The sequence below is a fragment of the Pseudonaja textilis genome, chromosome 1 (assembly GCF_049901715.1).
Source record: "Pseudonaja textilis isolate UNSWEBS1 chromosome 1, rPseTex1.2, whole genome shotgun sequence".
Lineage (NCBI taxonomy): Eukaryota > Metazoa > Chordata > Lepidosauria > Squamata > Elapidae > Pseudonaja > Pseudonaja textilis.
The window spans coordinates 312,448,035-312,467,525 of record NC_141990.1 but is presented as its reverse complement, the minus strand read 5'-3'; the positions used below and the strand labels follow the sequence as shown (position 1 = coordinate 312,467,525).

Sequence of the window (19,491 nt, the reverse complement as noted above, 5' to 3'; positions counted from 1 at the left end):
ACTGAAACAGTTAAGGACAACTTTAAACTGTTCCCAGTAACCTGTTCTAGAGATCTAAGTGTCAATATGTTAAATCTTTAAGCTACCCTAGTTCTTGCCATGATGGCATGAATGTCCAGTCCTGGATACAGACACCCAAGACCAAAGTATGTGTCATAATGTCATGGCACAAGCTCTGTTCTTTATACCTGTGTTGCAGTATTACTTGCAAGCAGTGGTGGGATTCAATTTTTTTTTACCACCGGTTCTGTGGATGTGGCTTGGTGGGCATGCATTGCATGCACATGTGCGCTTCACACATGCACACGCCAAATGTGTACTGTGTGTGTGCGCAGAGGATTTGCTACTGACCTTCTCCTGCAATCCTGCACTCTCCCTGTGTCTTCAACAGCTGAAGTGCTGCAATCCACTCTGCCATGCAAAGCAGCTGAGCTTCAAAACCAGGAAATAAAAGTCAGAATAGAGCTGGGGCAGGCAAGAGGGCCCAGCAGCTGATCATTGGAGCGAACTGTTTCGCTCACAGATGATCCTTAGAGCTACTGGTTCAGTTGAACTGGGCCAAATCAGTAGAATACCACCACTGCTTGTGCAAGAAATAATACAGTTTGTAGCATGACATCATGATGCATGTTTTGTACTGGCCTCTTTACCAACCAGCAGAACCATATCGCTTTGAAAAAGAAAGGATTTTAAAAAGTCACCTGGAGGAACAGCTGCTTGTAAATGCATCATAGCCCAGTGAGTGCTCCCTAAATTGGTACCATCCAGGTATATTTGTTTACTTATTTACAGGGCTCATTGCCCATTCCAATTAGACTCTGAATGGTATGAGTCCTAGAATTCTTAGACAACAGTCATTTTAGGTGGGGAGCATAGGAAATTAACTCTAGCAGACTTGAGATCACCAGAATGGAGAAGGCTATGATAGAGTACAACTCGAAGAAAATGTTATGTAAAGCTACCCTTTTCAAACACTGCCTTTAGTGAATGAATGAATGAATGAACTGTGGTGTAGACGTTTAGTCATGGACAGTAACAAACAAAAATAAGCAGAAACAAATGGCTGCAATTTGTAATGCTAGCAATAATATTCCCTTGTAGGATCCTGAAACCCAGATTCCAATGTGAAGGAGATTTGTATGTGACATTGCTGTGTGTTTTTTTTTATAGACTGTTTTTTTTTAAACATTATAAAATCCTTCCCCAATCTGATATCCTTCTGATACGTGGACAATACCCATAATTTCAACCATAATGGCCATTTGAAGTCAACATTATGAAACACTTGGCTGGGTCAAGTGTTAACTGGGAAATAATTACATTGATAAAATATCCTCTAAAGAATTGTAGCTTTTGTAGTAGATCACAGCTCTAAGAATTCCCAGCCAATGGAGTGATTTGAAAAGCTAGAAACTTTCATCCAAATCAGAGCAGAATAACATAGTTGGAAGGGGCCTTGGAGGTCTTCTAGTCCAACCCCTCGCTTAAGCAGGAAACCCTATACCTTTTCAGAGAAATGGTTGTTCAATTTCTCCTTAAAAACTTCCAGTGTTGGAGCATTCACAACTTCTGGAGGCAAGTTGTTCCACTAATTAACTGTTCTAACTGTCAGGAAATTTCTCCTTAGTTTTAGGTTGCTTCTCTCCTTGATTAGTTTCCACCCATTGCTTCTTGTCCTGCCCTCAGGTGCTTTGGAGAATAGCTTGACTCCCTCTTCTTTGTGACAAGCCCTGTGATATTGAAAGACTGCTATCATGTCACCCCTTGTCCTTCTTTTCATTAAACTAGACATATTCAATTCCAACAACCGTTCTTTATATGTTTTGGCCTCCAATCCCCTAATCATTTTTGTTGCTCTTCTCTGCACTCTTTGTAGAGTCTCAACATCATTTTTACATTGTGGCAGCCAAAGCTGGATGCAATATTCCAAGTATGGCCTTACCAAGGCATTTTAGAGTGGTATTAACACTGCATGTGATCTTGATTCTATCCCTCCCTCTGTTAATGCAGCCTAGGACTGGGTTGGTGTTTTTGGCAAATCCACTGAAAGACATCAGTTGGAGAATGCTAATATATAATTTTGAAGATCTTGACCTTTATTCTGAAGTAAAAGAACTTTGCTAAAAGAATTTGGCAGTGTGGCCATCTTTGATGCTGACTTGGATGGAAAGTTGACCAGAGGCTTCATATAGGGCATGAATTAAAGTTCCATTATTGTGGTTTCAGCTAGGGCTTCCTTTTGGAAAACGACCTAACTGCTCAGCAGTGATTACTGAAAACAAATGAGCTAAGTAAAAGATAAAACTCACCGCTGAACAGCACCAATTTGTACACCTTCCACATTGTTGCAGTAGAGGGAGCTGGAAGAGATTTGTTGAGAACAGGTGGAGTGAATTATTCATCAGGAGATATTTGGCACCCTCATTATTTCTGGCTTTTTTGGATTCTTCTATATAACCAACTTAACTAGCTTTATAATGATGGGTATAATGCTTTGGCAGTATATTTTCTTGGATTATTCTGTACTATTGCTTACTCATACAAATTTCAAGGTGTGTGCAAAAGAAAAAAAACCCTTGCACGTCATAAAATGGGCCCAGGGGAGAATATTTTGTGGCAATGTCTTTATTGTGTTGATTGGTTCCTTGTATTTCATAGGATGAAAATATGGAAATGCTATCTGGTTGGGGAAAGATTTAGTTGCATACTGAATTGGATGACGCGAAATCATAATTTTTATGGCCTCCTTGTTTAAATTGCAAAAATGAGGCTCTAAAATATTAGCATCTCACTTTTTATTGTAAGTGAAAAAGATGCACTTTGGACACAGTAATATTTTTTTCTGTAAATGCTTGTAACTTACCACATAGTGTTGGCTGACAAGAGGCTCTTTTTCCCCAACATGAACTCTTTTACTGAGAAATGAAAATATGAGTGGTTTTAATGCAGACATAAGAAAACAAATGACTTCAAGATATTTTGGGCTTCAAATCCCATCATTTTTCATTGGTATAGCCAATGGCAAGGGGACTGTTGAAATTATAATCCAAAAAACTCTGAAAGTTGCCAAATGTAATAGAACATTTAATAGATCCTGGGAACAGAGAGAAGGAAGCAGGATCATGATGGGACGGAGTTGGGCCATATAGAAAAGATAATGTCTGATCTATGTGAGGACAAACAGAAATCAGAAATCAAATGTAAATAAGTGTACACCATGCATGCAATACAACTGCATTGCTTTTATTTTGAAGGTGTCTACTTTTTTAATGTATGTATGTATGTGCATGCATGTCTATATACCTTCAAAGTAATATGTTGGACCCAGTTTCTCATGTGGCTTCTTGGGAAAATTAATTGTCCATCCCTGAACTATAATGTAAAGTAGGGGAGATAGTGAAATCATGGGAAGGGGAAAAAGAGTACCCACCCCCCAAAAAACCCAAGATAATGGTTATAACTGCATGAGTGAAATGTATATGTGTATGCAAAGTTGACACATATTTTAAAAAAGAGGGGAAGGGCTTCAGATGGTGTGACTGTCATCTTAATTTTTTTGGTCTCCACCTACCTGCAGCATGGATGCCATTGAGATCAGGGGAATTAATTGCACTCTAAGCTAATGTTTCTCAATCTCAGAAACTTTGATAGGTGTGGACTTCAACTCCCAGAAGCCCCCAGCCATTCTGGAAGTGGAAATCCACACCTCTTAAAGTTGCTGAGGTTGAGAAACATGACTCCAAGGCTGAGCTGTTACTGTGCTGTAACTCCCAACACTTCTATCTGATACATCTAATAGTGGAGAATCTGCAGTTCAGAAAGAGACAACCATGGAGTTGCAAGTGCTCATTTAGGTGGCTGAATCCAACTCCCTACTCACTACAGAAATCCAAATGAAAGCACCCCTGACAGCTATCTAGCTTGTTTGAACACATCAGATGAAATTTATTTATTTGATTTTATTAATTTGATTTGTCAATCGCTTACAAAATAATAGGTATAAGTATAAACATGAATAAGAATACAGGAAATAGGTACGAATAAATGGGGACAACAAGACAGGGACGGTAGGCACGATTGTGCACTTATGCACACCCCTTACAGACCTCTTAGGAATGGGGTGAGGTCAATAGTGGATAGTTTGAGGTTGAAGGAGTGGAGGTTTGAGGATGTAACAAGAGAGTCAGGTATTGCATTCCAGGCATTGACCACTCTGTTGCTGAAATTGTACTTTCAGCAATTAAGTTTGGAGCTGTTTACATTGAGTTTGTATCTGTTGTGTGCTCTTGTATTGTTGTGGTTGAATCTAAAGTAGTCATTGATTGGTAGGGCATTGTAGAAGATAATTTTATGTACTACGCTTAAATCCAACTGTAGGTGGCATAGTTCAAGGTTGTCCAAGCCCAAAATTTCAAGCCTGGTGATGTAGGGTATTCTGTTGCGAGCAGAGGAGTGTAGTACTCTTCTCGTGAACTACTTCTCAATTGTATTAATGTCTGATATACAGTGTGGATTCCAGACAGATGAGCTGTCTGGAATCAATGACAAATGGGATTTCTCATGTCTCTGGGTAATGTGGTTAGTGGTTCCATCATTTTCTAAATGTTTATTTAATTGCCCACCAGTGGAAAATTTTAAAGACACTGCTTTAAATGTCAGATTGTAATGTATGAATGCATTAAAATACAGGTTTTGGATCAGAGCTTAGAGGCCAGCGAGATCTCCAGAAATGGAGGCAGCGGTCATTTCTGCCTGAATTCATTTTTAACAAGTCAGAGTTGATACCCAACTTTGTATATAATATACCTCAAAAGTTCTATTTTTAGTTGAATAAAGTCATCTCATTGGCAGGGACAAGATTTGCCTACCAGCAAAGCTTTCCAAACCAAGAGCTACAAAATGTAATATTCTACAGCACTTTCTGTACTTTAAGGGTAATACTGATATTGATGGTGCCAAATAGGAAAAAAAAAATCCTCAATTTTTGATTGAGTTGGCAGTAGTCCAGGTGAACTCATAGAGAAGAAAAACCAATTAAGCAGTCAGGCAATTCTTGACTGTATCTTCTTTTGCGGTATAGACATGTGCTGGAACTGAATTTTTAAAATAATATATTGCCATTTGTTATTATGATAATAAGACAGATTGGAATGAACAAACCTATCAGTTTTGGAACTGTGTGACTATTCTGTTGGATTTCTGCATTAATGTATGAATGCATTAAACTGTGCATCTATTTGTATATGAAATTATGCCTCATACACTTACTTGGTACATGATTTCCATATAGGATACAAGGGTGATGTCAGGATGAGACGAGAATGTGGATTGCATCTGGGAAGTGCAGTGATGGCACCAGGTTTTTCTTTTTTCTACTTTTATTGTTGCTGACTTTATAATTGTATATACAGCATTACTTTATAAAATAGCCAGAATTAATGTTAAGAAGGGCAGCAATACAAATGTTTTAAATAAATACATTATATATAATGCTCAGGAAGAAAACTCTATCTCAGTATCCACTTCTGTCCTACTACTGCAGCACCATGGGACAGTGTCCTGACATACTGCATTCTTGCATGGTATGGGAGCAGCTCTGTAGCAGACAAAAAGCTGTAGCTTTACAGAGAATCATTAAAACTGCCCAGAATATCATTGGGCTCCAGCTACCAGCCCTGGATGACAACTTTGCAACTTGCTGTTTGAGGAAGTTGCACAACATTTTCAGAGACTCTTCCCATCCTGCTTACAATCTCTATGAACTGTTGCCTTCTGGCAGAAGATACAGAACAATTAAAACTCGAACCACATGTTTTCTGAATAGTTTTTATCCCAGAGCTATAATTGCACTTAACAATGAACATAAATACCACCACCAGTGAGCTGTTAGACAGTATTACTTGATCTGTTGTATGGATGCTTATGTGTTTTTAGGAGGTGGGAATTTTGGTGGGTGTGGAGGTGTTTGGAGATTGTTGTGTGTGTGCCTGCTGAGTCTGGTCTCTGGGTGTTATGTGAATTTCGTTGTATGTATACTGTGTATATATGTACAATGACAATAAAAATTCATATATATATATATATATATATATATATATATATATATATATATATATATATATATATATATATATATGGGCAAATATTCACATGCAATTTTTTTGTATAAATCTAACTTGCAAAATTTAGAGAAAAGGATAACTGTCTATTATTGGTTGATGTCTATTGAATTAGCGGCAAGTGAAGTCATATATAGACAGGAGCTACAATCACAAATGCAAGAACAATAGCTAATGAAGTTCACAATAATTTGTTCCTTCAAAATGTAAGGTAGCCCAATGTTATGAGTTCAAAGCAGAAATACTTTTACCTATTTTTAGGTGTTGTTCTTGATGATGATGGATTGAATATACAATTAATACTTTCCCAAACTTACAATCAGATTTTCAACTAGACTTTGAAACATTGGAATATCATGGCACACATCCAGGTAGTCCTCAACTTACAACAGTTCATTTAGTGACTGTTCAAATTTGCAACGGCACTGAAAAAGTGACTAATGACCGTTTTTCACACTTATGACCATTGCAACATCCCCATGGTCATGTGATCAAAATTCTGACCAACTCCTATTTATGATGGTTTGCAGTATCCCAGGTCATGTGATCATCTTTTGTGACCTTCTAGAGCTGCAATAATGCAGTGGTTAGAATGCAGAATTGCAGGCTAATTCATAGTCTCAGTGGCTCAAGGTTGACTGAGCCTTCCTTTCTTTTGAGGTCAGTAAAATGAGAACCCAGATTGTTGGGGGCAATATGCTGACTCTGTAAACCACTTAGAGAGGGCTGTAAAGCACTGTGAAGCAGTATATAAGTATGTTGGATGGAATAATGGATGGAAACTGATCAAGGGGAGACTCAATCTAGAAATAAGGAGAAATTTTCTGACAGAACAATCAACCAATGGAACAGATTGCCTTCAGAAGTTGTGGGAGCTTCATCACTGGAGACTTTCAAGAAGAAACTGGACTGCCATCTGTCAGAAATGGTGTATGGTCTCCTGCTTGAACAAGGAGTTGGACTAGATGACCTTCCAACTCTGTTAATCTCTTATCTGTTATTGCTATTGCTGATAAGCAAAGTCAATGAGGAAGCCAGATTCACTTCACAACCATGTTACTAACTTAATAACTGCAATGATTCACTGGGACAAGAAAGGTTCTAAAATGGGGCAAAGTTCACTTATCAATTCTCCTGCTTAGCAACAGAAATTTTAGACTGAATTGTGATTGTAAGTTGAGGATTCCCTGTAAATGTAGGTTACATTAAATGCTCAAAAACTTGATCAGACATTGATAGAATCATAGAATATATGAATTGGAATGATATTGGAGGTAGCTCAGCCCAACCCGCTGCCCGGTGCAAAAATCTATCATCCAGCCTCTGTTTAAACCTTTCCAGTGGGGTCTATGATGATTCACTGTAGCCACCTCACCATGGGACAACTTGCCACAGCCAACTCGCTACAGGAAAACTCTGTGCAGGACAAGAGTTGCACTGATATCAAAGAAATGTTGGAATAGAATCATAAAAGAAAGGATGCAAAAGGATGGACAAAATGAAGTCTGAAGGATACAAATTAAAACACTTTTTTATATATTTTAAATAATTAAATTGAATTGATAAATTGTTCTGCAGAAAATTGGCCATGGAGAGTTGTCCCACAGTGAGTTGGCTATGACAAATAGTTTTGTTCTGTGTCCAGTGAGTGAGTCTACCACTTCCTGAGGCAGTCTATTTCTCTGAATTTTTTATGTCCTACATGTCAATGAATACTTCAGCTTCAACCATAACAACATAAGAACAAGCAATAAATACAAACTCAAGGTTAACTGCACCAAACTTGATTGCAGGAAATACAACTTCAGCAACAGAGTAGTCAATGTCTAGAATACTCTACCTGACTCTGTGGTTTCTTCCCCAAACCCCCAAAACTTTAACCTTAGACTGTCTACTATTGACCTCATCCGTTTCCTAAGAGGTCTGTAGGGGGCATGCATAAGTGCACCAATGTGCCTACTGTCCCCGTCCTATTGTTTCTTTTATTTTTTTATTTTTCTTATATGTATCCATGTATTCATAACTATGTTTTTACTTATACCTATTATCTTGTAAGCAACTGACATAAATAAATAAACAAATAAATGTTCAACCAAAATCTACTTTTTTGTCATTTAAGCTGTTATTGTTTTTAAAGCCATGTCATCTAGAATAACCCTGAACAATTCTGCCTTGTCTTCTATAATTAGCCCTTCAGGTACTTGAAAATGTTTATTTTGTCCCACCCACCTACCTTTTGTCCAAACTAGACATGGTAGATATCAAAGTGTTTGCTATGTGTGTATAGATGATTGCTCCTGCGAGTGGGAATCTGATCTGAACAATGATTAGTGAAACAGATTTTATAACTGTCCAAGAAAGGAGTGTAATTTTAAGGTAATATATTGCAGGATTGTGTAAAACCTAGCACCTAACCAACTATATTGCACCAGGAAGAGAGTCAAGGAACATTGGCTCTATGCATTTATGCCTGGAGAAAAAAGTATTTTGAAATTAGTAATCTCTTAGACAAAGAATGATCAGAGTGATAGATAAAGAAGGGACACAGAGTAAATTCTGAATTCTCTATCAATATGCCACTACCCCCTTGTGGATTGCAGGGAAGAGGTAATGATGAATCTGTGCCACTAAATTTTCTAAGCCAAATTTGGAATGAATGGAATGGTGATTTGCATTCCATTATGCTTTAGTAAAGACAGAAAATTTGGCCCCAACTTCTGCAAGAATCTACAGGGCTATAAAAATAGTTGAGGTTTGCATATTTATTTATATAATTTATAATGTTACCCAACTCTAACAGTGTGACTCTGAACAATGTACTGTATATCATAAAAAATAAGCCATCAATTAAAAAGACAAACCATATAACAAACAAATAGAAAATATAAAATGGTCACCAAGCAAGGTAATAAAACAACCAAAACGCGACTTCATTCATCTAGTCCCTAATGCCTGAGGGAAGAGCATATGTATAGTTGATTTTCTTCCCTGCTATATTTATGAACTTAACCATTGGGATTTCTAAGACAAAGTTTAAAAGCCTGTGGCTTGCTTATGGCTTACTATGATGCCAGAGCTTCACACAGAACATGGGAATAAACGCCTCCCTAGAAATTTAACCAGAATTCAGAGTCTAGCATAGAAAAAGACAAGGCTATGATAATACTAATTTTATTGCAGATACAAGAAGCACTTATAATGAGGAATCTGCCAATCTGTTCTAGTGTATATGAACTTCTGGATTTAAGTCCTACATCTTTTTTTTATCTGCCTTTATGTAGTGATGGGCTTATTGCTATTCATTTCTCATTCTTAAATATGAAAAATACCTGCCCTGTATTTTGATAATGATCTGGTCTTAAATTCACTGTTTCCAGTCTTGGCAGGTTCAACCTTTAATCTGGTGATTGAATCCAGCCAAACAAAGTTATTAGCATATACATACCATGTCCCACCTCTTTGCTTTCAATATTGCCTTAGGAACATTAACAGAATAGCAGAACAGAGTTGGAAGTTTACTTTACTTTATTGTCATCGCACCTCGTACAACAAAATCAAACACTATCTTTAGTGCACATCATGACCATGAAAATAAATACAAAAACACACCCTTCACACTCCACACATCGAACCGAAAACCCGCAACATTTCACCAACACTGCACTATACAGTAGAATTCAAAAGAGCTACTGCCCTGGGATATAAGCTGTTTTCAGCCTATTTGTGCTCGTTTTTAATATTCTGTACCGTCTGCCAGATGGTAATAGTTCAAAAAAAGGGGGGTGTGTGCCCAGGATGAGGTGGATCTTTGAGAATGTTTTGAACTTTCTTAAGGCAGCGAGAGCTATAAAGCTCTTCCAAAGAGGGGAAAGGACAACCAATGATCTGGGCAATGATGTTAACCCTCTGGAGTGTTTTCCTATCTGCCACTGTGCAATTGGCATATACATACTGCACCATATAGAGGTGCAGTATGTTAAAATGCTCTCTATGGTGCAACGGTAGAAGGTCACCAGCAGTTTTTCATTCAGTTGTTGTTTTCTGAGAAGTCGCAGGTAGTATAATCTCCACTGGGCCCTTTTGACCAGTACTGAAATGTGAGCAGTCCAGGTCAGGTCCTCTTTTATGGTAACACCCAGAAACTTGAAACTGGCCACTTGTTCCACTCAGTCTCCATTGATAAGCAAGGGCTGGATGTCTGATCTGTTCCTTCTATAGTCCACTATAAGCTCCTTGGACTTATTGGTGTTTTGAGGACCAAGTTATTGTCTCCACACCATGAAAGTAACCAGTCTACCTCATCTCAGTAGGCAGACTCATCCCCCCTGGAGATGAGTCCCACCACTGTTGTATCATTTGCAAATTTAGTAATAGTATTACTACCATGAGTGGGAAGGGGCACTGTAGATGTTCTAGTCCAACCTCCTGCTCAGGTAGAATAATCTGCACCACAGTATACCACAGTGTTATGGTCCGCCGGTGGCCTGTGCAGCTGGCAGCAGAGTTGGGAGTCTGGGGAGGATTTGGACAGGGCCATCTCAGAGTTATGTGCTGACTCCGGAGCCTCCAGAATCTGACATCAGTGTGGAAGAGGAACAGGGGGAGCCTGTTCCCAGTGCATGCTTGCACAGAGCTGCCAGAAGGAAGAACAGTTAAGACAAAAGGGGCGACTCGGGAGAAAGGCTTGGAGATGATTGGCCATCCCATAATGATCAGTAACTGAGATATTAAAACCTGATGTCAGGGCAGATGGAAATCTACCGGCACATGTTGAGGCTCACTTCCCATCCCAAGATCCTAAATGGAATCCTTACCAGGATATGGACCATATACGAGATTACCAGTCAGTGGTTGTGCAAGCCATCCAAGTGGCAGGGAAGCCTTCAGTGAATCTGTCTAAACCTTCCCTGGTGTTGCAGGAGCCCACAGAAAGCCCCGAAGCATTTTATGCCCGTCTTATTGATGCTTACCGCATGTACAGCCCCATAGATCCTACTGATCAGGCAAATGCCCGAATGCTAGCAATGGCATTTATCTCACAAAGTGCCACAGACATACGCCATAAATTACAAAGGCTTGAGGGAGCACTAGGTAAGCCCATGAGTGAGCTAATGGAGGTGGCACGGAAGGTTTTTGTAAACAGGGAAAAAGAGGAGGAGCGGAAGAAGAAGATCAAAAGATGCAGAGAAAAGCTGAATGGCGGCAGCTATGATGTGGACCCCAAAAGATAGAGGAGGCAGCCGAGCTAGGGGTAACAACAGATGTGGGTTAGGATGTAACCACTGTGCTATTTGTAAAAAGGATGGACACTGGAAGGGTTAGTGTCCAGAAAGGAACAAAGAAGAGAGGCTAGATGGAAGAAGAGGGGATTTCCAAAGAGGCCTCTGAGGACCCCTGAGAGGAAACCGGGGAGGGCGAGGTTACAGGGAAGGATTTGGGAGAAGCCCCCTCATTAGGTTTGGCAGAGGTGGAAGAATGGGACTGAAACGACCGGGTTCAGATTGCCTCCCAGAACCTATGGCCTGGCTAAATGTAGGAGGCAAACCTATTACCTTCCTAGTAGATAATGGAGCCACATGGTCAGTCCTAACCCAGCCCCTAACACAAGCCTCCCCCCACACTATTAACATCCAGGGGGCAACAGGAAGTATTTTACAGCACCCCTTTTTGGAGCCCCTCATGTGCACAACTAAAGGACAAACCATAACACATCAATTTGTGTATATGCCAGACTGTCCTATCCCACTCCTGGGGAGGGACTTGTTGTGCAAACTTCGAGCTCAGATCTCCTTTGAAGAGGATGGGACAATGACACTGGGATATGGGAAGATAAACGTAACAATACTCAGAGAAGAAGAGTGGAGGCTCATCATGGCCAGGGATAAGGGACAGGAAGATGAGGATGAATGGAAGTGATTCAATGTTCCACATTTGTGGGCTGAGGATAACCCCCCAAGGCTTTGCCAGTCGCCACTCTCCAATCATAGTGGAAGAGCTACCAATGAAAGCGCCTGTAAGAATCAGACAACAGGCATACCCCAGGCATATTGTCCAAGCAAGTCAAGAAGTTATTGATCTATACTTGAGATACCATATTCTGGTGCCCAAAGAATCAAAATGGAACACCCCAATATTGCCCATTCCGAAGGGGGAAGGTAGGTAAAGGCTGGTTCAGGACCTCAGGGTCATCAATTTGGCCACAGTAACCATCCATCCGGTGGTCCCAAATCCATATGTCATTTTAGGCCTGATCCCCCAGACTGCCAGGTGGTTCTCAGTCATAGACTTAAAGGATGCTTTCTTTACATACCTACACATGAGAACAGTCAACACCTCTTTGCATTTGAGTGGGAAAGCCCTTTAACTGGTCGGAAGCAACAGTATACATGGACCAGGTTGCCCCAAGGGTTTAAAAACTCACCTACCCTCTTTGGGGCTGCCTTGGCCAAAGACCTGGAGTCTTTGACTACACCCCCTCCTGATGTGGTGTTGCAGTATGTGGATGATCTGTTGGTTACTGGCCATACAAAAGATAATTGCTGGAAAAACACAGACGAGTTATTACTTCTCTTGAAAGACCTGGGATATAAGGCCTCTAAGAAAAAGGCACAGTTGGTTTTAGAAAAGGTCTGATATTTGGGCTATGACATAGAACAGGGAAAACGTACCTTAGATCACGAACGCAAAGAGGCTATATGTCAGCTCCCAACACCTAACAATAGGAGAGACTTGAGAGGGATTTTAGGAGCCGCTGACTTTTGTCGTATCTGGATCCCCAATTTCAGCCTGATTGCCAAATCCCTCTATGAAGCTACCAAAGGACAGGATAAGGACAGTGGGGAATACATGAAGCAACTAGTTTCTGATTGCTCAAGCAAGCATTGTTGCAAGCCCCCAGTTTTGGCCTCCTGGATTTGGATAAACTGTTTCAATTATTTGTAGATACAGAATGTAGCAGTGGGTGTCCTCACCCAGAAAATGGGAACATGGCATCACCCTGTAGCTTATCTCTCTAAACAGCTGGATAATGTTGCAAAAGGATGGCCTGCGTGCCTTAAGGCTGTGTCTGGGACTGCTATCTTAACTCAGGAAGCAAGTAAACTGACTTTTGGATGAGAACTTGACATTTATACTCCCCATGCCCTTAAAGCAGTTCTGGAAACGAAGGGCCATCTATGGCTAACCAACCCTCGAATGCTGAAATACCAAGTCTTAATCACTCATAACCCTATGATTAATATTATACAATCTACCACATTAAATCCTGCTACATAATTGCCTGAACCAAGCTCAGAAACCACTCACGATTGTATCCACACAATAGAGGAAACGTATGCCAGCCGCCCTGACATGACTGATGTACCCCTTCCTTCCCCGAATTACACCCTATATACAGACAGCACCAGCTTCATACACGAAGGAATCAGATGGGCAGGGTATGCAGTAGTTACTTTGGATGATGTTTGGGAAGCGGAGCCCCTCCCTTCAGGCACAAGTGCTCAGTTAGCTGAATTGCATGCATTAACTAGAGCTTTGGAGCTGGCAAAAGGAGAATGTGTCAACATATATACAGACTCTAAATATGCTTTCCTCATGGTTCAAGTCCATGGTGCCTTATATAAGGAAAGAGGACTTACCACGGCAGGAGGCAAGGATATTAAGTATGGCCCCCAAATACTACGCCTCCTAGAAAGTGTACGGGCCCCACAGAAGGTTGCAGTCATACACTGCCGAGGACATCAAAAAGTGGCCTCTGATATACAAAAAGGCAACGATAAAGCAGATAGAATGTCATGAAGGGCGGCTCAAAGGACTCCAACAATACAAGCACAATGCCTTACTGTATGGATACCACACAAACACCACCAATCACATTATTCCCAGGAAGACATGAACCAAACTGAAGCACTTGAGGCTCAACTGGAAGGAGGTTGGTGGATCCTACCAGACAACCAGGTTTTCGTGCCGGGGCATATGGCTTGGGACAACAAGTACATAAGCAGTTGCACCTAGGAAAAATTGCTTTAGCAAAGGCTTTGCAAAGAGAAGTTTATATTAACAAAATACACAGCATTGCAGCAAATGTCTGTGCCAGGTGTGAAATTTGTGCAGCAAATAACCCTAGACAAGGCCCCCAACCACCACCAGGCCCCCAACCAAAGGGCAGTTACCCGTTTGATTCTCTAATGATTGACTTCATGGACATGCCCTACTCTGGCCACTACAATGCACTGCTAGTCATCATATGTACCTACACAGGATGGCCTGAGTGTATCCCTACCCGCACAAAGAAGGCTACTGAAGTTGCCAGGGCACTAGTCCACATCATAATCCCCAGATATGGTCTACCTTCTAGATTTTCATCAGACAATGATCCTGAGTTTTTCCATAAGGCCACCCAGCAATTAGCTAAGATATTGGGTATCACTTGGATACTCTATTGTAGCTTCCATGCCCCCTCTGGAGGCAGGGTTGAGAGAGTTAATAGAACTATTAAGGAAAAATTGGCCAAAATATGTCAGGAAACCCGCCTTAAATGGCCAGATGCTTTAACTTTGGCTCTGGTCACTGTCAGGTGTGCTCCTCAGAAAGGTGTCTCACTTTCACCATTTGAGTTACTATATGGTCGGGTCCCCAGTCTACTTCGTCCAAATATTCAAAATACTATACAGATTTCTGATACAGTTAGAATGCAACAACTACAAGCTCTTAATACAATAGTCCAAAGATTACAACAATATGTATTAACCTGTAAACCCCATTTCCTAGTGACCTCCCCATATAACATACATCCAGGACAGGAGGTCTGGGTTAAAGATTGGAAAAGGGAAGTATTGAGCCCAAAGTGGAAAGGGCCGTATACTGTTGTTATGTGTTCTCCCCTTTCTGTTAAGGTAGTTGAAATAAAACCGTGGATTCACTGGTCTTGAGTTAAGTTGGCTGCACCTACCCAGTGGAAAGTAGAACCCCACCCAACTCATCCATTAAAGGTGACTCTCCGAAGGACTACATGGTATATCTCCCCTTTTGGTGACACTGCGGAAGCTGTCTCTCTACAAATGGAAGACAAAGAGGAACGGACCTCTGCAGGTGTTACCCTGGAAGCTAACACCCGACGCACGGGCCTCCCCTGGAAACTTCGATCGCAAGTCAAGCGTACCTAAGGATTGGAATTTTTTTATAAAGGGGGGAATTGGTGGTGGCGGGAGACATTCTATATCCCCCATTACAATATGGAGGTTAACCAAAGGATGTGGGAGACTGCATGCATCTGCAGAGGCCTTATGCCCTCCATCTGGATTGTAACCATCCTGTTAGTAATAAGTGTTGTCCTTAACTCCATGTACTTATATGAAATGTTGGTGGCTAAGAAGGGTAGTACAAACAAAGAAATACCCCTCGATAAGGATGCAGTTGATGAGTGGTATTCACCAGACCCCACTGACCTGGAAGAACCCCAGGACCTGGAGGAGGAGGACCAGGATAAGGGAAGGGACACCAGACCATGTGACATGTGCTTTATGGTACTACCCATAGGCAGGCATTTTACCTATAGTGTAACCAAGTTTCCTAATTGCTCCACTACTAATCTCCCTCAGTGTGAGCATGAGGGAACTAGATATTGGCAGTGCATGTACAACAACACTATAAGATGTCATCTTCTGCGCACTCCATGGGTACCCATTAGGCATGTCCGCATACCCCGAAGTACAACAGATAAAGGGAACTTACCTCCAGATAACAAGGGTACATGCACTCACCTAAGGAAAAGGCACTTACAGGATTAGCTACATGTACTCAATGCATAACTAATGAAGGGGCTCTACATGCCAGGATTGGGAAGCCAGATTCATGCACCTATTTCCATGTACCCCCCTGTGCATATGGTCAAAAGACATATAAAAGGTGTAATGGGACAGAGGAAGTTTAATGTTATAGAGATGATCTCCCACCTATCTTTCACATAAAAAGCGAAAGGCGAGCTGAAAGATCAAGTGCTCCAGCTACTAAAAATCCCTCATGCCCCAACAATTGCACAGTATGTATTAAGTCTGTGTTGAAAGGGAGAACAGTTACCATGACTTTGGTGTATCATACCCATTACAGATATCAGGGAGAAGTAACTCCTTGTTGCTATAAAGGAACCTGGTACTCTATCTGTGCCCAAAAGAATGAATGCTATGACCCCAGGATTAATCCAGCACAAACATGGTTGGTAGCTAGAAGTAGAGGCTCAAGTAGTAGCCTGGTCATCTCCCAGATGCAGATATTGTCAGCCACTAGCCCAGGTACCATTTCATTTGATGTCTGCAAAGTGGCCCAGTGGCCCACTTCCTGCGGGTCTTCCTTGTCATGGCACAGAACATATACCCAATCTGATGTTTATATTTGCCCTTATAACCACCCAGTAGGGACTGGAAAGGTGGACTGTAGAAACACGGATGAGAGATTCTGTCCAACCTGGGATTGTATTGCATGGGCCACTTATGCCTCAAATAAGGGCAAGGGAACTTACCTCCAGATAACAAGGGTACATGCACTCACAAATTGTATGCTATTTCAATATAATTATGTCAACATTACTATACTTAACCCCCAGCAATGGATTTCCAGATATGGGTCAATGATGGGGATTAGATGGTGGACACAAGGCACTGATCTGGGAGGTATCATACATTTGTCTCTGGAAACCAGGTATCATCCTACTAGAAACTATACTAGATATTTCTCTGAATTTTGGAAGGAAGTTGATATTGAGTTTCAACCATCCCAGCAGGCCCGCAATTTATTTCTGGAATTGACCTCTACCATAGCGCATACTTTAAATATTACCAGCTGCTACGTATGTGGGGGTACTAAAATGGGGGACCAATGGCCATGGACAGCCCAGGAATGCAGCTACTCAATCACCTATAATTAACGGCCATGCCCAGACATCAGCCTCAGTCCAGGTGGGAACTAGATACTGCCATTGTGGCCCAATGGTGTTTGGCAAACTCACAGGGGGAGGGACCATCAGTAGGGGAAACAGACTGTCTAGAGGGACATGAATGGAATCAAACTACTAACTCTTGGCAGTACTGGCCAAATAATACAAACCAATTGTGGGCCAATTATTCCTTGGAAAACATTACTCTAGCCCATCCCAGTGTACACTGGATTTGTGGTATTATGGATTACAGTACTTTGCCCTTGAAATGGAATGGAGCATGTACCTTAGGTATCATAAACCCAGCCTTCTTTATGTTACCACTTAATCAGCCCCAAGGAGTAAAGGCTGACCATTGGAAGAGTAGACAACTAAAAGCAGATTATAAGACAGGGGACTGGAGTGATGATGAGTGGCCCCCCAAACGGGTCATTCAGTATTATTACCTGGCCACTTGGGCCACTGACAGCAGTTATGGCTATTGCACCCCAATATATATGCTAAACCACATTATCCGATTACAAGCGGTCGTAGAATTGATTGCAAATGAAACAGTTCAATCTCTACGTACAATAGCAATCCAGCAGAAAAAGTTTAGAGATGCAATATACCAAAATCGTCTGGCCCTAGATTTCCTCTTAGCCACTGAAGGGGGAGTGTGTGTAAAATTCAACTTTACAAATTGCTGTCTGGAATTCGATGATATTGGTGAAATCATTGAACAAAGATCTAAACATATAGAAAACATTGCACATGTACCTGTTCACAACTGGAATGGGTTTGAATTTGGCGAGATATTTGGATCTTGGTTCACTATATTACCCAGCCTCCAAGCCATAGTTGCACTCATTGGAATGATAGCAGCAGGATGTGTTATTCTACCGTGTATTCTCCCCATCTCTATGCGAGTAATCTCCAACAGTCTTTCTATGATGGTAGAAAATAAGGCTGCAGATAAGGCTATGTTTTTGTGGGAATATGAGAAAATGAACACAGTAGAAGATATCTCTCCCATCTATGAAACTCCACAGTAATCTAAGGATTTAAGTGAAATTTCAAAGGGGGGAATGAAGCACAGTGGAAAGTTACCAGAAAAGTATTCTTATTATTAGCAGAAGTTTCTTAGCTTATATCGCAGACATTATAGAAGTTGCTTAATATGATATTGTGAAAATCAGGAAATCTGCTGAATCTAAGTCTAAGTATAATGACCTATGAACTAGATATTTTCTGTAAACAGCTAAATGGCAAGGGTGGCAAGGGTGGATATGGAAAATAACAGATGGTGTAAGATAAGTATGTATACGCTGAATTGTGCGAAATGACTAATTAGACTTACTTCCCCCTTTTGTAGTACATATGTTATGGTATAGCCTGATAAGAAAAACACCCTGGGAAAAGCTGAGATTGTGAGCTGCATAAAAGTAACCCCTCAGGAATAGCCGGGGGTTCAGAATTTGCCATGCTAATGCTCTAAACCTTTTGCACAAATAAACCTGTATTCTCCTGCCCTTCGTGGTCTTGTGTCCTGATTTGGAAGCAGGATCTGCTGCAACAATAAGACATAAAGGAGGAGCAAAAGGACATGAGCTTTTGTTCATTCTGGTTGGTTTAAAATCTGAAGCTCCATGTTAACTTTGTGCTCCGTTTGGCCTTGTGCAGCTAATTGGCAATTTAGTCATTGGCAGCATTTCAAGGGAGATAAAAGTGGGTGCTTATCAGCCTTATCCCCAAAGACTGTGACAGACTTCTGTTGAACTATTCATAAACTGTTTGGGACTCATTATGGGTTGTGAATGCATATAATTTACAGCCATTGAAATAAAAACAAGGTTTGTGGGAACAGTATGTGATTGTTACTATCTCAGGAAGTCTTGGTCAGAACTACCATTTCAGACAAATGGTTGCCCAATCTCTTTTTAAAACCCTGCAGTGATGAAGCACCCGCAGCTTCTGAAGGCAAGCCCTTTCACCGATTAATTGTTCTGTCAAGACATTTATCTTTATTTCTTGATTGGTTCTCTCCTTGATTAGTTTCCATCCATTGCTGCTTGTCATGCCTTCAAATGCTTTGGAGAATAGGTTGACTGCCTCTTCTTTGTGGCAATCCCTTAGAGATTGACCACTGTTATGTCACCTCTAGTCCTTCTTTTCATTAAACTAGACAAATCCAATTCTTGCAACCATTCTTCATATGTTTTAGCCTCCAGTGCCCTAATCATCTTTGTTACTCTTCTCTGTACTCTTTTTTAGAGTCTCAACATCTTTTTAATATTGTGGTGAGCAAAACTGGATACAATATTCCAAGTGTGGTCTTACCAAAGCATTATAAATGGTATTGATGTTTCACGTGATCTTGATTTTATCCCTCTATTAATGCAGCCTAGGACTAGACTTTTTTGGTAGCTGCAGCAGATTGGGCTCATATTAAAGGTGATTGTC

At 40.9% G+C, this 19,491-nt stretch overlaps 1 protein-coding gene, 1 long non-coding RNA gene and 2 pseudogenes across 2 annotated transcripts in view; 3 read left to right on the top strand and 1 right to left on the bottom strand.

The window, feature by feature from the left end:
• Positions 1-12,888, bottom strand: part of LOC148128310 (uncharacterized) — a 34,375-nt gene extending 21,487 nt beyond the window's left edge. The window contains exons 1-3 of the long non-coding RNA XR_015741245.1: positions 12,788-12,888; positions 2,864-2,915; positions 2,310-2,360 (exon numbers count right to left, since the gene is read on the bottom strand). This is a non-coding gene — a long non-coding RNA (uncharacterized LOC148128310). The remainder of the gene's footprint in view (positions 1-2,309; positions 2,361-2,863; positions 2,916-12,787) is intronic.
• LOC113434951 (uncharacterized) lies at positions 10,940-12,035 on the top strand (annotated as a pseudogene).
• Positions 12,889-12,924: 36 nt separating the features above from the next.
• On the top strand, positions 12,925-14,132 carry LOC148128309 (uncharacterized; annotated as a pseudogene).
• A 3,159-nt stretch (positions 14,133-17,291) lies between these two features.
• Positions 17,292-18,083, top strand: LOC148128308 (endogenous retrovirus group 3 member 1 Env polyprotein-like). The gene has a single exon (XM_087933170.1). The coding sequence runs from the start codon at positions 17,292-17,294 to the stop codon at positions 18,081-18,083; it is 792 nt and encodes a 263-aa protein (XP_087789296.1).
• Positions 18,084-19,491: the final 1,408 nt, after the last annotated feature.

What these genes read in the sequence shown, in the direction of transcription:
- LOC148128308 (XM_087933170.1), top strand. Translation starts at nt 17,292, where the DNA reads ATGGATTACAGTACTTTGCCCTTGAAATGGAATGGAGCATGTACCTTA.